Source organism: Giraffa tippelskirchi, chromosome 4 (genome assembly GCF_054371585.1).
Source record: "Giraffa tippelskirchi isolate mGirTip1 chromosome 4, T2T-mGirTip1v1.2.pri, whole genome shotgun sequence".
NCBI classification, from domain to species: Eukaryota; Metazoa; Chordata; class Mammalia; order Artiodactyla; family Giraffidae; genus Giraffa; species Giraffa tippelskirchi.
In genome coordinates, this window is record NC_137278.1 from 149166259 (window position 1) to 149183992 (window position 17734).

Genomic DNA, 17734 nt, shown 5'->3' on the forward strand with positions numbered 1-17734 from the left:
GCTCCACGCAGCATGTGAGATGCAAATTCCCTGACCAAGAATGGAACCCATGCCCACTGCATTAGGAGCACAGACTCCCAGCCACTGGAATGCCAGGGAAGTCTCGGGATAATTTTTATCAATACATAATACATTGCCGGTCTTCCCCAAAGGAACAGGATTTGACAAATATAATCAAACCTCCTACAGGCAAAACAGCAAGTTCTCTCTTTTTGGTGTGTCGCTTCTGAAAGTACTCCTCAGCTGACCAGCACCATGTACCATCAGACACACACTGTGCTCAATGGCTGAAGGACTTCCTACCTAAGCTACTGAAGAAGACTGAAGACTGCTGGCGCACGCGAGATAACACAGGGGAAGATCTCTCTATTATCTGTATTCAGGCTCTGTTGTCATTATTGCCAGTATAGCCCTGCTGGGTTCCGATCACTGGCATCCAGGAGACCAGACATCCCATCAAGTGTTGAAACACAACTCTAGCCGTACTTCATTTCTCAGTGGAGAACAGATGGTCCTAAGTTTAGCCAGTCCATTGTTACAAATTAAAATTTAAAGCTAATATAGAGAGGCAGGGGCATTGTCACTAAAATTTGTCACAACCTCTTAGTGTCCTCATACACAAAAAGAGAAAGTTCAAGTTTGGTTGGTGAACTTGGATGAAATCAGGTTTAAGAGATGACTTGAACCTAGCTAGGTACAGGTTGATTGTAGGTAGGATCAGCTTCTTAGTAAAGAAGCCCCAGCACTCTCTTTCCCCTTTCCAGCATGCCAGCAGTGCTGTACTCTGTCTTTCCAGTTCTCCAAGCTGCCTGTTTCCTGGGTTAGGTACTGCTCTGTACATATGACTCCTGTGGTTCACCTCCTAGACATCCCGTAATATGTGGTCCTGAAGCAAGAGATAGGCTCAAACTTGTCTGACCCCTAGGCCACAGGTGTTCTACTAATATGTTCTACTTAATTCTAGCAAAAACCAAAGGTGTTATTTGTATCACATTTAGTACCAAATTTGTGAAATGCCTACTATTTCAAGCACCTGTGATGACTGGAGTCCTAAACACTTACATATTAGTAAAGGTTATTAGCTTGCAAGTACAATTTGATTCTGCCTTAATGCCAAAGAGAATTTATTGAAAAGATTTTGGAGCCTCTTAGGGAATCCAAAGTGGGAAGAGAAGAGCCAAATAGTGGAACAAACCTGGAGGCCTGCTCCAGGGACTGAACAGCCTATGAGGAACCTTCCTCCAGGGTTCAGGCAGCCCAAGCCCCGCAACTCCTGAGCCTGAGCAACAACTGGAGAGTCCATGCGCCACCATGAAAGATCCTGCATGAGACAACTAAGACTCGATGCAGCTAAATAAATAGAGTCATCAAACCAGCACCTGTAACTATGTCTTCTTTATAAGCTCAATCAAATTAGGTAATTAATGACCAATTAACTTTTCTTTTTTCCTTAGTCAAAGAAGAGAATAATGGGCGTGTCTTTTGGAGTGGCAAAAAGTCTAAAAGTCTGAATGAATCCTTTTTCAGGTGAGATTGTTGGTTTATGCTTTTAACTTGCTGACCAAAATTTATTTTACATTTCAGTTGGCTTTTTAAAGTGCTTTTACTTTATTAAAATCTTCTAATTGAGTTCTGTGTATCTCATATATATAATAATGAAGGTATGTGGGGAGATTTTCCTCTAAATTCAAATCCAGTTAGTTATAAACTATAAATTTTCTCATTTCAATGGAATATACAGTGTCTCAATATAAGTAAATGATTAAAATTAAATTCGAAAACACTTACTGAACTCTGATTCTGTGTAGTAGGAAGTTGGTCCCTGTAATACATACAACAATGAGTAAGACATAGTTCCTACCCTTGAGATGCTGATTCTAACCAGGACATATATTTGCATAAATGAAGATACTGCAAAGTACGCATGCTAAGAGTCCTCAATGAGTCTGAGCAAATTGTCAGAGAGATTTAATGAGGAGAAAGGTTTTATTCAGTTTGGGGGAGGAGTCAAGATGTCAGACGACAGTTGTTGAAGGAATGAATAGCACACATGGTGATTCAGATGTTGCAGTTGCGGGAACGGTAGAAGCTACAATAGAGGCAGGAAAAAGATGGAACATGTGTAAATTTAGAAAGGAGTTTCCTAAGCTGCACAACTCAAAGTATGGTTCTATTACACATTTTAAGTATCTAGACCCTAGAAGGAGGAGGGGAGCATAGGATTCTAAGAGCTCTGATTCAGGGGATGACAGGCAGGGGGAGAATTAAGGTGTGCTGCGGCCCTGAAAGTCAGGTATGACATGGGGGGAATAGCCAAGTTAGAAAAACATTGTAAAGTGCTACAAAGGAAAAGTGAACTCCTACTTGGGAAGTACACACAGACCTGCGGTGCACCATGCTGTGTAATAACTCAGGATACTGGGGAGGGCCGTTTTCCCACTGTACTTACTCTCATATTCACCTTCTCTCACTGCACAGTGATGTACAGTTCAGTTCAGTTCAGTTGCTCAGTCGTGTTCGATTCTTTGCGACCCCATGAACTGCAGCATGCCAGGCCTCCCTGTCCATCACCAACTCCCGGAGTCCACCCAAACCCATGTCCATTGAGTCGGTGATACCATCCAGCCATCTCATCCTCTGTCATCCCCTTCTCCTCCTGCCCCGAATCCTTCCCAGCATCAGGGTCTTTTCCAATGAGTCAGCTCTTCGCATGAGGTGGCCAAAGCATTGGAGTTTCAGCTTCAATATCAGTCCCTCCAATGAACACCCAGGACTGATCTCCTTTAGGATGGACTGGTTGGATCTCCTTGCAGTCCAAGGGACTCTCAAGAGTCTTCTCCAACACCACAGTTCAAAAGCATCAGTTCTTCAGTGCTCAACTTTCTTTATAGTCCAACTCTTACATCCATACATGACCACTGGAAAAACCATAGCCTTGACTAGACAGACCATTGTTGACAAAGTAATGTCTCTGCTTTTTAATATGCTGTCTGATTGGTCATAACTTTCCTTTCAAGGAGTAAGTGTCTTTTAATTTCATGCCTGCAGTCACCATCCGCAGTGATTTTGGAGCCCAGAAAAATAAAGTCAGCCACGGTTTCCACTGTTTCCCCGTCTATTTGCCATGAAGTGATGGGACCAGATGCCATGATCTTAGTTTTCTGAATGTTGAGCTTTAAGCCAACTTTTTCACTCTCCTCTTTCACTTTGCTCAAGAGGCTCTTTAGTTCTTCTTCACTTTCTGCCAGAAGGATGGTGTCATCTGCATATCTGAGGTTATTGATATTTCTCCTGGCAATCTTGATTCCAGTTTGTGCTTCATCCAGCCCAGCGTTTCTCATGATGTACTCTGCATACAAGTTAAATAAGTAGGGTGATGATATACAGCTTTGACATACTCCTTTTCCTATTTGGAACCAGCCTGTTGTTCCAGGTCTAGTTCTAATTGTTGCTTCCTGACCTACATACAGGTTTCTCAAGAGGCAGGTCAGGTGGTCTGGTATTCCCATCTCTTTCAGAATTTTCCACAGTTTATTGTGAGCCACACAGTCAAAGGCTTTGGCATAGTCAATAAAGCAGAAATAGATGTTTTTCTGGAACTCTCTTGCTTTTTCAATGATCCAGCGGATGTTGGCAATTTGATCTCTGGTTTCTCTGCCTTTTCTAAATCTAGCTTGAACATCTGGAAGTTCACGGTTCACGTATTGCTGAAGCCTGGCTTGGAGAATTTTAAGCATTACTTTACTAGCGTGTGAGATGAGTGCAATTGTGAGATAGTCTGAACATTCTTTGGCATTGCCTTTCTTTGGGATTGGAATGAAAACTGACCTTTTCCAGTCCTGTGGCCACTGCTGAGTTTTCCAAATTTGCTGGCATAATGAGTGCAACACTTTCACAGCATCATCTTTTAGGATTTGAAATAGCTCAACTGGAATTCCGTCACCTCCACTAGCTTTGTTCGTAGTGATGCTTCCTAAGGCCCACTTGACTTCACATTCCAGGATGTCTGGCTCTAGGTGAGTGATCACACCATCGTGATTATCTGGGTCGTGAAGATCTTTTCTGTACAGTTCTTCTGTGTATTCTTGCCACCTCTACTTTTTTTCCTCACCAAAAGAAAAAACATTGGTTTAGGAAGCCTGGCTTGTGTCAGATAGGCTTAGAGGAGCATGATTTGATCTAAATCCATGCAATAAGAAGCCATTTTTTAAGGGGTTGCAATTCCATTGTTACCCTGAGCACCATAAGTTATTAGATTCTTGGAGGAGGGGTCTCTGCCTTCCTGTCTCAAGGCACTAAGTGATGTTCCTAACATGGCTTGAGTAACTGGAAGTATTGAAGGAGGGCCCGTGCCAGTGGATAGCCCCACATGCTCTCAGATTCAACATTCTTCACTTCACATTTGGTGTACAGTGCCCTAATTTTTCTAGACCACTCTGATAGCCTTTTCTTCCAATTTAGAAAAATAAAAGAGATTTATAAGTAATGTATGCAGTAGTTGCTGTAGGTTATCTTGGAGGTTAGAACTCTGTTAAAAGTGACTGAAGTCCAACATAGGTTAAAAGGGGAATTTAGGCAATACTGGAATTAGAGGGCAATGCATGTTAGTCAATATTCATTCAGTAGGTATATATAGATATAAATGTAGATCCATCTATCTTACCTGTTAAATCTGGTATATTCTATTTGTTGTGCTCTGTGATTGCTTTCAGATGTACAACAGTGAGAAAAATCAGCAAAAGGTAGAAACCACAGCACAGGAACGTAGGAATGGTAAGCATGAAGTTGGATTAGGCATACCTGGAACTGGGGACTTGAGTGCCATAGAACTTTGTCTCTGTCTCCTTGGATATTTGTGGGTCAGCTTCAGTTTCTTTCACTGAATAATATGTCCTCTCTGGGACAGGAAAGTCAACAGCTGTCTTAAATTCACTTTTTACTGCTCCCACCACCACATGGTGGCTAACTCACATACTTTCTTGCACAAAATTAAAAAATCCTGGGACCTCCCTGGTGCTCCAGTGGTTAAGAATCCGCCTGCCAGTGCAGGGGACACAGGTTTGATCCCTGGTCTGGGAACTAAGATCCCACATGCCACAGGGCAACTAGGCCTGTGTGCCACAACTACTGAAGCCCATGAGCCCTAAAGCCTGTGCTCTGCAACAAGAGAAACCACAGCAACGAGAAGCCTGCATGCCTCTATTAGAGAAAGCCCACGCACAGCAATGAAGAGACTGAGAGCTTCAATGAAGACCCACCACAACTGAAAAAAAAAAATCCTGGGAAGACTCTGATGCCTATCTTGAAAAGATGATTCAATGCTGAAAATATCCACCATAACCAAGAGGTTTAAAAACATGGCAGCTTCTGTGCGCTCCATGTGTGGAGGAGAGGAGTGAATATAGGTCGAGGTGGTAGAGTTAGGTCTGCTATCCATAGTTTTCTAGGACTACCATCTTCGTAATTAAACATTTGAGTCAAAAGTGTAAATAAAAGGCAGGCTATGATAAACACTAATTAGAGGGCTAAAGAATGTTATCATGTAGAGGGCTTTGAAATATCTCTGTGGTATAAAGTTTTAGGCCTAATTATGAGAAGCTGCAGGTCATAAGAAGGAAGCAGTTATCTTGGGACATCAGACTTACATAAATATGATTACTTTTCAAGGTAATGGTAAACAACAGACCTTTTAACACCTGAGGGATGGAAAACAGACTAGTGATGATCTCTGATAATGAGATTCAGTACTTCGGTTTCTCTATCTTTAGTACAGCTCTTCATTAGTGGATAGTTTCATGTACTCAAACATTTTACAGGAGAAAACCCAAGCAGATGTCTCCTCAAAATGCTCCTTGAGGAAAAGTTTATTGTGACCTACTTAAGAGTCCCCTAAAGTTGGCGGAGAAAAGACTGCCTATTGCTTGCACATGTGAAAGGAAAACATAGAGATCAACAGAACATTTTTACAGTGCTCACACAAAGTCAGATTTATATAAATTCAACTGAGTTCACCCTGAATAATCCAAAAGGAAAAGAGTGACAATGCTTAGCCCTCAGTCTAGATCTGCTCAGCTCATACCCACTAGGGTGGATTTCGATCTGAGTTTACATCTGTTTATATCCTCTACTGATATCTAGCTAATGGAAACTTAAAAGCAGACTTTATAACCATAGAGCATGGCAAGTAGAAAGATGAACTGAAGAAACCGATCTGTTTAATAAACAGAATTCACCCGGGTTCAATCCCTGGGTTGGAAAGATCCCCTGGAGAAGGAAATGGTAACCCACTCCAGTATTGTTGCCTGGAGAATCCCATGGACAGAGGAGACTGGCAGGCTACCGTCCATGGGGTTGCAAGAGTCAGAGATGACTGAGTAACTAAACCACCACCGCATGACAGAGGTGACCACCTTGGCATCCTTATGAAATGAGAATGTGTTGCACTTAATATCATTAGCAAAATAGAAGGGAAAAAAACAATCAAGAAGTTGAACCTTGTATCCTTCTCTAAGAAGAAACATTTCTTGGCAGAGAGTAGAAAAAGGGAGCTGTGTTATTCTTTTCTGCATAGTAGAGAAAAACATGGAGACTCAGTAGTCACACTGGATAACCTCAAGTCTGGACTTCACCTTCCCAGGGCTTCACTCCTCATTGTAGGATGGGACTCACAATGGTACCTATCCCACAGGGATGATACATAAAGAACTAAATCATGTACGGTTGACCCTTGAACAACATAGGTTTGAACTTCGCAGGTTCATTTATATGGATATTTCTTTAATAGGTACGTACTACAGTCCTACCCAATCCTCAGACATGGAACCTTGGATACAGAGGGGTGACTCTAAAGTGTTATGTGTTGATTTTCAACTGTGCAGAGGGTCAGCACCCCAACCCCATGTTGTTCAAGGGTCAACTGTACATGTAAAGTGCTTGAACTGTGTGTGACACTTAGTAAATCCCTATTAAACTTAGCTCTGTTGTTATTGCTAATTATCTGTAAGTCAGTCACTAAACAATAATCTATTCAGCATCCTCAGAATCCTTGATCAAGTCTTGGAACAGAATAACTTTCCTCTTTTCTACTCTCACTAATAATATGGTATTTAAAGAATAAAAATGCTATTGTGTGGGCTTCCCGGGTGGCTCAGTGGTAAAGAATCTGTCTGCCAGTGTGGGAGAAACGAGTTCAGTCCCTGGTCCGGGAAGATCCCACATGCTGAGAAGCAACTAAGTTGGTGTGCCACAACTACCGAGCCTGTGCTCTAGAGCCCAGGAGCTGCAACTACTGAGCCCATATGCCACAACTACCGAAGCCCATGCACCTAGAGCTCGTGGTCCACAACAGGAGAAGCTGCCACAATGAGAAGCCTATATACTACAACTGGAATGTAGCCCCTGCTTGCCACAACTAGAGAAAAGCTCATGCAGCAATGAAGACCTAGCACAGCCAAAAATAAAAATAAGTAAATAATTTTTTAAAAGCTATTAAAAATGCTATTGTGCAATAATTTGGCATGTGTGTGTGCTAAATTGCTTCAGACATGTCCGACTCTTTGCAACCCTGTGGACTGTAGCCTGCCAGGCTCCTCTGTCCTTGCGATTCTCCAGGCAAGAATACTGGAGTGCGTTGCCATAAAATGTACAATTCAGAGTGCTAACTGTGCTGAATATTATGTTATGTGACTCTGGGTCACATGAAGAGTTTGTTACTGGTTTCTGCCAGCCTCTTGATTACACTTAAATACTGATAATTGCTTTCCAGTTTTGAATTATTTTACATAAAATTGCTTATATCTCACCAATTCTGCTTTAGTAGAGCCTTCATGGGGAATTTTTTATTCAGGACAGCTGAAATTCTACATCTTGAGATCTAGGCCTATATGATTTTTTTATGGAAGAATCATTGTTCTTTATTGTTCTGCTTGTTTTTTCTATTTTATACATTAATCTGACTACTTCCTTGAATAGGTGCTTTGCTCTCCATGAAAACTAAATTCCCCATTTCCGTATTTAACTTCTCTTCCTTTTTAAGAGTTTTAAAAATCAAATAATTATTTTTTTGTATTTGATTTTAAAACTCTTGAAAAAGATGAGAAAGAAGTTAAATAAATTCTACTTACCATTTTTCTTCATTTCTTGATAGAATCAATACACTAGCATATATGTACTTTGTATTCTTAGTCGACCTTGCATCTAATGGATTTTTCTGAAGCTGTTTAATGTTGCCTGTTGTTTTTTGGACTGTGGCTTTAACTTGATAGTTTCAGCCTTAAGGAGTGAATGTGGCTGTGTTTGATGTGGAGGGGAAAAGGAGAAAAGTCATTTGTGCATAATTTTGATCTTGGAGTTCTCTTTCCCAGTTCTCTCATTGCTTACTCCTTTATGGCTGCGCTCTCCCTAGAGATACGTAATCAGCTTATTAGAAAAACACCTGACTTGTAGCAACCTAGTACTATAAATATGAAGTCGACAAGTGTGGAAATTCAAGGTTCTAGAACTCTTGCTTAGTAATGAACTACTCTTTAATCAGACTACTAAGAGTGGGTATTACTGAATTTTAAATGAAAAATACAGTTTAGCTTTATGGTTGGCTTGCTTAATTGGTGAAGCTATAATGTCTGTGGCATTTTAATTTATGCTGTCAAAAAGGTAATCCTTGTTAGAAATTCTTTTAACTCTCTAAAATAATAAATTTTTCATACAACTGGGTAAATTACAGTCACTTCAAGTGGACTTTTCTGTAACTACCTGAAATCATTTTGCTGACTTTTCACATTTAAGATTAGTTCAGTTCAGTTGCTCAGTCGTGTCCAACTCTTTGCGACCCCATGGACTGCATCACATCAGGCCTCCCTGTCCACCACCAACTCCTGGAGCTTACTCAAACTCATGTCCATTGAGTCGGTGATGCCATCCAGCCATCTCATCCTCTGTCGTCCCCTTCTCCTCCTGCCTTCAATCTTTCCCAGCATCAGGGTCTTTTCCAATGAGTCAGTTCTTCACATCAGGTGGCCAAACTATTGGAGTTTCAGCTTCAGCATCAGTCCTTCCAGTGAATATTCAGGACTGATCTCCTTTAGGATGGACTGGTTGGATCTCCTTTCAGTCCAAGGGACTCTCAAGAGTCTTCTCAAACACCACAGTTCAAAAGCATCAATTCTTCGGTGCTCAGCTTTCTTTATAGTCCAAATCTCACATCCATATGTGACTACTGGAAAAACCATAGCTTTGACTAGACAGACCTTTGTTGGCAAACTGATGTCTCTGCTTTTTAATATGCTGCTTAAGTTGGTCATAGCTTTTCTTCCAAGGAGCAAGAGTCTTTGAATTTCATGGCTGCAGTCACCATCTGCAGTGATTTTGGAGCCCCCCAAAATAAAGTCTGTCACTGTTTCCACTGTTTCCCCATCTATTTGCCATGAAGTGATGGGACCGTATGCCATGATCTTGGTTTAACATATGTTGTGCCTAAAATGAACGTTTTAACCTAATTTCATAACATTATCTAACATAATCTGTGCACTGGCTATTTAATTCAATTCCCATAGAGAAAATTTTAGAAAATACTATCTACAAGAATAAAGAAAAGCTATCACTTTTTGAGCACTTGTATGTTCATGCATGTGTATGTGCATGCATACATGTACATGTATGTAAAGTCAGTGGAAGAGGGAGCTGAGAGTTGAAACTCAGTCTAGTTCATAGCATTGTACAGATGATGAATAAATTCTACACCTGTTTAAAATTAAGAACAAATAAAAACAAAGTGGTTTCCAACTTTCATAGAGGTTCCAGTCTCATAAGGGAGACAAGATAAATTAATATAAAATGATAAACCAACAATTCAAGGCAATATAGGGTAATATTAATAGCTAGCACCTAGTGAGTGATTAATAGCTAGCATCTATTGAGTACTGCATGTATTTTCTTACTTAATCCTCACAGAAACCCAAAGAGATGGTTCTATTGGTTTCTATTTTATAATCAGGAAATTAAGGCTTAGGTCAATCAAAATCACATAACAACTGAGTGGCAGAGCCTGGATTAGAACTTGGATCTCATACCCTGCAACTTCTTAACCTCTGCCACTTGCTTCCTTGGGCTACAGAGAAAAGAAATGGGTCATGGTGAGCTGGAGAAAACAGGGAAGACAAAAGATGGGACAAAAGATTGATTCTGAAAAAAACTGCTGATGCTATTGCAATGATATTGGAAAAATCAGAAGAGTATTTAGCAAAACATGAGTCAAAGAAAACACCATTTAAGAATATCTCTCCACATCTCTCCATATGAATAGTTTTTTCTTTATATGGTATCCATCAGAAATGCACAATGAAAGAACAATCAAGTTTCAAAACTAGAATGAAAAGTCCTTTCACTTAAGAGTATTGGGCTCTGTGAAGGACAGACATAATGTTTTAGATGTAAAAAAATTCCTCTTTAAATGACGGTAGGGTAGAATTCTATTTCTGAAAGCAGGAGTATATACTGAAGAATTGTACCGTAACTCCTCTAGGTCAGTGGTGAACAGCAGGTGAGAGTAAATCGCTCCGTTCTCCTAACAAGCATTCCCTTTATGTGAAGACTTTTACTTTCAGACTCAAACTGCTGCAATGGGCCACTAGGTTCTCTTTGTTCCTTTCTGTTAAATTCTGAATATTATGTTTAACTCTAAATTCTACCTGACAGGTACCACCGGGAGAGCAGCACAGCATCCAGGGACTCAACTCTCGGCCCTCCTTCAAACCTGAAGAAGCTGTCCCTTCATGGCCAAAGAGCCTGTGGACCCTTAGCTACCCCCTCCAGGAGAAGCTGTCAGCTCACATCAGCCACTAGCAAAACTAGTGGGCCATTTTGTATAACAGACACAAAAGAACCCCAGGGGCTTTCAGATCACAAAGACTCTCTAAGTGAAATCCCTTTCAAGTGCAATGGGAACGGAAATGAATTTTACTTAGGAAATTCCACCCTGGCTTCCCCTTTACAGAGCAACCCAAACCTAGAGAAAAAGGAGTCAGAACTTCATTTGTATGTTATTTCCACAACGTCATCAATATTTCTGCACTTAAAAAGTTCATGGAACAATTATATTATAGTAAGTGTCCTCCTAAGTTAACCTCGGCTTGAGTATTGTTTCTTAGGATAGGCTTCCCTGCTCTTCCTCCCCATTTTGGAAACTTAACCTTGGGATTTAAGATAGTGAAAGACACAATGCACTGGACAATTAAGGAGATGATTTTATCAGGCTACTGCAATAGGGAAAATGCTCATTAATGAAAAGTGTCTTAAAGAAAAGGAGATGGGCCTGAGGTTTCACGCTGCTGCTGCTGCTGCTGCTAAGTCGCTTCAGTCGTGTCGTTTCACGAGGCAGGTAATAAACAGGGGAGTTGGCCGTAAGGCTCGTGGGAATCAGTGAGGAAGGTTGGAGACAGGTCTTATTTTGGGATCTTTGTGAACAGTGTGGTTTTTTTACAGTTAGCTGGGGTGATTTCTCAGGCTTCCCAGGTGGCGGTAGTGGTAAAAACCCTGTCTGCCAGTGCAGGAGATTTAAGAGACACAGGTTCTATCCCTGGATCGGGAAGACCCCCTGGAGGAGGGCATGGCACCCCACTGCAGTATACTCGCCTGGAGAATACCATGGACAGAGGAGCCTGGTGGGCTATGGTCCATAGTGTTGCAGAGTTGGACACAACTGAAGTGACTTAGCACGCACACAACGGGTGATTTCTTAACCATTCAGCTTTCAGTGAGGACAAAGCTCAACACTGTCAATATGTTTCATTATTTCTTAGCTGTGCTACTGCAGGTAGGTTAGTGGGAGTCATTGTCATAAGATCAGATAATTTTATAGAGATCACCTGGCTTATGTCCCTTATTTTATAAATGAGGAGACTGAAGCAAAAAAAAATTCCAAGTAACTTACTCAACATTGTGTAGTAAGTTTAGAGGCAGAGTCAGAGCTCTCATTTAGTAATCTTTTTATAACGCCAGGATCAGTTTTATAATATGACTCTTTTTAGTTACCTTCAGTGATATATAATTTTTATTACTGATCTTCGAATATAATAATGTTGAAGTGAAAGTCTCATTCATGTCTGACTTTTTGCAACCCCATGGACTGTATAGTCCATGGAGTTCTCCAGGCCAGAATACTGGAGTGGGTAGCCTTTCCCTTCTCCAGGGGATCTTCCCAACCCAGGGATCGAACTCAGGTCTGCATTGTGGATGGATTCTTGACCAGCTGAGCCACAAGGGAAGCCCAAGAATACTGGAGTGGTTAGTCTATCCCTTCTCCAGCAGATCTTCCCAACCTGGGTCCCCTCATTGTGGGTGGATTCTTTACTAGCTGAGCCACAAGGGAAGCCCTTCTGAGTGAAAAGAGTCTTTCATAATAATGTTAAGAGGTATGAAAGACTCTTTTCACTCAGAATAAGCTAGGAAGGAGGGGCCTTTTATAAGTAGCCCCAAATTTGGAAGACTGCAAGGCAAACTCTAGTTTTTTTCTCATAGCACAGTTCAGAATATTTAATGTTTAAATTAAATGTTTAAAATTCATCTGTAAAAATTTAAACAGCTTTCTCCAAATTAAGAATGTATGTGAATCATAAATAGAGGGAAAATCTTGATCTCTTAAAAGAAGGCCTTATATATTCTAATAGAAAACCCAAAACTTAATTGACTTTTTAAAATCTGCCTAAATATTTCAAAATAATTGTTTATGCTTCCAGAATTAACCAACTTCTAGTTTTAGGTACTACTTTAAAATTCTGCAGTAGAGGCATGCTTGGGGTAAGTCAGATGGGCCAACTCATAGCCCTTCTGATAATAAAAGCGACAACAAATAACTAACATGTAGTGTTATTATCAATGTTATTAACTGTGCTGATGCTTTCTGTATATTAACTCATTTAATCTGTACAATAGTCCTATCAGGTAAGACTGTTATTCTCATCTCATAGGCGATGAAATTGAGGTATAGGGAAATTAAATGATATAAGGTTATACAACTAACACAGAACTGGGATTTGAACCCAGATAGACTGATTTTTTTTTTCTATGCACTGAAATAATGTGGATGGAGGGGGTTATCCTTATGAGTTGGCAGACATTATTATTAAACAATGTTCTATCCCTTGAAAGATGGGAAACAAGTAAGCAAATATTTCATACACACATGATGAATCAATTAGGTTAGCATTTATTCTAGTGAAAACAGGGTATTAACTCAATATAAACATTTTAAAAGGTGTGACTTTTTTTCTGACATTGTTGAATTCTCTAATTAGGGTGGTTACCCTTGGTTAGTCTTCGCTATCTTCATAAATTTTAGGAAATGGAAAAAAAAATAATCTCCTAAATCAGTCAGACTTATCTTGGGTAATTGATCTGTTGTATCTGAGATTTCTTTCCTGTTGAGGTATGGAAATGCTCCTGAGAAAAGACATCTTAACTCTGTATACTTTCAGGTAAAATTAACCTAAACCATCCAGTTAGAAATTAGCACTCATTCTGATTTTAAGGGTTTCCAAAGAGTTGTCTCTCTGAGTAAGCCATTTTATCTGTAAATTTTACCAAAAGCAATTATTGTCTCTGTTGTTTAGCATCTTAAATTCTATGAAGACAAAATATGGCAATTCTTTGCCCTTATGTTGTGAAGATAACTGCTAGAAAGCTAAATAACTAAGGAATATTCTCAAATTAAAATTCTAATTTAAAGCAAGCATAAATTTGGAGAGGAAAAAAGGGCAGCCTTTTTAAAAAAAAAACAAACATAGAATGATGACAAAAATAGTAAGACAAAGCACATAATTCCCCCTACACACCCACCTACCACCATACTCTGTTTATAAGGAGTAAGACAGGAGTTGTTTGGAGCTGTAAATCAGAAACATTTCAGAAATCCCTTCTGACCTGTCTGTTAAGCCTCAAAATAAACAAAAAATTATTTAGAGAACTTGCCAAACATTACATGCCAGTTTGTTTTAAGACCCATAATGAATGGGAAATGGCAACACTAACGATTTAAGGAAAAAATAACCCCATTAAAGGGGGAACAGGTAGCAAAATTATTGTATATCTTGGCAATGTAATACTGGGTAATTATTAAAAAGACTGAAGTAAATCTATATATATAGATATGAAGAACTGTCCACTATGTATTAAGTGAAAAAAAACCCCCAAATTAACATGTGATATGACGTGGCTAGTATTAAATAAATATTATAAATATATATCATCTAATGTGTAAATATTATAAATGTATGTTATAATTAATACATTTTTATCTGCCTGAAAGAATATAAACCAAACTAACAACAGCAAGGTGTTTTGAATATTGAGACAGAAGGGGTAGTGAGGGATAGGGAACTTTTTATCATTTACACATTTCTTTACTGTTTGATGTTGATACAATGAGCAAGTGTTACGTTTAAAACTTTAAAAAAAAACTATGTAAGGAAAAAATTCCCTGCGGTATTATCAAATACTGGAATGAGTTTCAAATCATGTACTATAGAAGGGATTAAAGAATAGATATATGATATTGACTAAAAGTAAGGGGAATTGATTTTCAGTGAACAAAAATTCTAACTATTCCCACTTTTTTCCTCTTTCAGAAAGCTACTCTTTTACAAGATCCCCTATATGTTAGTGAGCTCAGTCCTGCTACTGGAAGTCAAAAGCCATACAGGTAAGAAGTGATGACATGTCAGAGTTACACAGGAGGTCGGGGGGTTTGTTCTCTTTGCCTCTCCTAACTGACCATCACATTTATATCTACATCACTTCTTGCCCTGAATTGCAAATACTACAATCTATGGGACATCACTTCTTATATGTGTCACAGGAGCCATAACATCAGCATATTCAAAACAGGGCTCAGCCTCTTCCTTCTGTGACCTGACCTTCTGTCTATGTTTCCTAAACAGGGCATGATGTCAGTATCTCCAGACAGCATAAGCCAGGGTCCTGGATCCCCAGATGCCCACCCTCTACGCCCAGTCATTACCACATGATTTATTGTACCTATTGAAGATATCTGGATAACACCCACTTCTTTCCACTGCCATGTGCTCAGGTCCAATTATCTCTGTTCTGGGCTCCGAACAGTATTTTCCTTGCTGGTCTCTGCCTTCACTCTTGCACCTCTCTAGACCTTTCTTCAGCATGATAGAGGAATCTTTCAGAAGCACAAATCTGATCATGTCACTTCTCCCTTAAAGCCTCTGAAGAGCTCCCCAGTGCCCATTGAAGGTATACACTCTATAAAACCTTTTTACAAATCTTCCTGATATCTCTTTATTTTTCTACCCTCAACTGTTGTGTCCCCCACACTCCTGCCTTAAATTCCTGATCGAAGAGAACTTGTAGCTCTCAAAAAGCTCCCTGTGCATCTGGGTCCTAACATGATGGCCTCCATGCTAGAACTTACCCTCTTCTCTTCTTCCTCTTCATAGAAATGTCAGCTCAAGTCTTAGCTCATTATCCCTTTTTCTAAAATCACTTCTCAAAGTAAGTTAAGAGGGCCCCTCCATAACATCCTGTGGTCACACAACTTGTAGCACTGTCCACTCTATATTATGGATTGCTTGTTTGTGTGCTGCCCCATTAGGAAATATGCTCCTTAAGTGGGGACTGTACCTTGGTCTCTAGCACATAGTAGACTGCCAGTAAGCTTTATACAATGAATGAATGAATGAAGAAATATGATAGAGGCTGGACCTTATATGCGAGACAAAGGAACTTGGATTTTATCCAGACTTTATAGTATTACTATGTTCTCATAACAGTCAGCTTTACATTGAAGTAGTTACTTGTGATGTGACTATTACTTCCAATAGATGGTGAGCCCCTGGATGGCAATGGACTTCCTTTGTGGCTCAGGGGTAAAGAATCTACCTGCAATGCAGGAGTCATGAGTTTGATCCCTGGGTAGGGAAGCTCCCTTAGAAAAGGAAATGACAATCCACTCCAGTATTCTTGCCTGGGAAATCACATGGACAGGGGAGCCTGGCAGGCTACAGTCCGTGGGATACAAGAGTTGGACATGACTTAGCAACAAAACCACCACCACCACCCTGGAAGACAAGAAGGATGTCTTATTAATTTTTGTATTTTTCTTACTTAAAACAGAGATTTGTACAAAGGAAACACTCTGTGAATTGATGATTCCAATAACTTTGATATTAAGTCATAAGTGAGTTTTGAGAGATTTATGATAGTGACATATACTGGGGATGATGTAAATAAACTAAAGTTTAATTTTAAAAGATACAATTCATTCCCCATTAAAAGGACCCAAATTTCCTTGGAAGAATGACTGATTCTAGACCTGCGTCAGGAAATACACAAATGAGTTTGAAACAGCTTGTGCCAGAATGCAAAGAGCAACAGGGCCCAAACTAAAGGACACATATGAAGGGGCTCCTAACAGTCAAAGATAGGACAACACGAGATCAGAAAAAATAACGAATGAGATGGTTAAAACATAATGAATATATAAAAATTCCGAAGTGTATAATGATGCATCATAGAAAGTCCTCTCTCCTATCCTCCTTCCATTAAGAAATAAAAATGTGCTGAACTCCATTAGAAGTAAATAGGGCATTAATTCATTTCTCTGCAAATAAGCAAACAAATGGAAAGAATTAAGCATTTATCCTGCCTTTCCTGCCTAAACTGTAGTTAGTTCAGGGTAACCAAGTAGCTCAAGTTGATGAGAACAAATTTCATTTTACAGAATTCCAGCTAATAAATGTGAAAGGTTTGATAGAAATAGAAAATTACCATTTTTCCAACCTCAAATGAAATAAAAGTTTTCATGAAATGATCTCAATGGATGGAACTATTAGATAGAATGGTGAAGTGGAACTTCAAAATCGAGGGATCATGTAAATAACTAAACCATTGATCAGTCTTAGCATCACTTAACTGGGATGCTCTAATAAGGCACTGAAAAATTTTGTGCCTCATTATCTGACCTAACACCTATGGCCACCTATGGCACATCTTTGTTCAAACAATTAAACTAGTTTGTTGTGGTTTAGTCCCCTAGCTGTATCTGACTCTTTTGCAACCTCATGGACTGTAGCCCGCCAGGCTCCTCTGTCCATGGGATTGCCCAGCCAAGAAAAGTGGAGTGGGTTGCCGTTTGCTTCTCCACAATTAAACTAGAATCTGACTTAAAGTGTGGATGTGTCAGCCTTAAGAAGGAATGAAATTCTGACACATGTGACAATACAGATGAGCCTTGAAGACATATGCTACATGAAATAACTTAGTCATAAAAGGACAAATGTTTTATGATTCCACTTAATATGAGACACCTATAATAGGCAAATTCATATAAACAGAAATCAGAATATGGGTTAGGAACTAGGGAGAGAGAGGAATGGAGACATTGTTTAATGGATGCAGAGTTTCTGTTTGGGATGATGAAAAAGTTCTGGAAATAGATAGTAGTGATGTTGCACAATATTATGATTGCACTTACTGCCGCTGAATTGTATTAATACACCTGAAAATGGTTAAAATGGTAAATTTTATGTTATGTATATTTTATCTTAGAATTTTTAAAGAGGTGTGTGTGTGTGTGTGTGTGTGTGTGTGTAAGGGAATAGATAAAACAAGACTGGCAAAATGCTGAAAATTACTGAAGCTAAGTGATGGGTATGTGGGGGTTTCTTATGTGATTTTCTCCATTTTTGTGTATGAAAATTTCCATAGTTAAAGT

The 17734-nt window shown here is 39.5% G+C and overlaps 2 protein-coding genes across 13 annotated transcripts in view; one reads left to right on the forward strand and one right to left on the reverse strand.

Moving 5' to 3' along the window:
• Positions 1-17734, reverse strand: part of XPOT (exportin for tRNA) — a 155327-nt gene that overhangs the window by 82814 nt on the left and 54779 nt on the right. The window lies entirely within an intron of this gene.
• The window catches only part of C4H12orf56 (chromosome 4 C12orf56 homolog), a 78530-nt gene that overhangs the window by 31344 nt on the left and 29452 nt on the right, over positions 1-17734 (forward strand). For both annotated transcript variants that reach the window (XM_081588919.1, XM_081588920.1), the window contains exons 3-5: positions 1455-1527; positions 10693-11098; positions 14619-14692. In XM_081588919.1, the coding sequence (XP_081445045.1) occupies positions 1455-1527; positions 10693-11098; positions 14619-14692 (553 nt within the window). The remainder of the gene's footprint in view (positions 1-1454; positions 1528-10692; positions 11099-14618; positions 14693-17734) is intronic.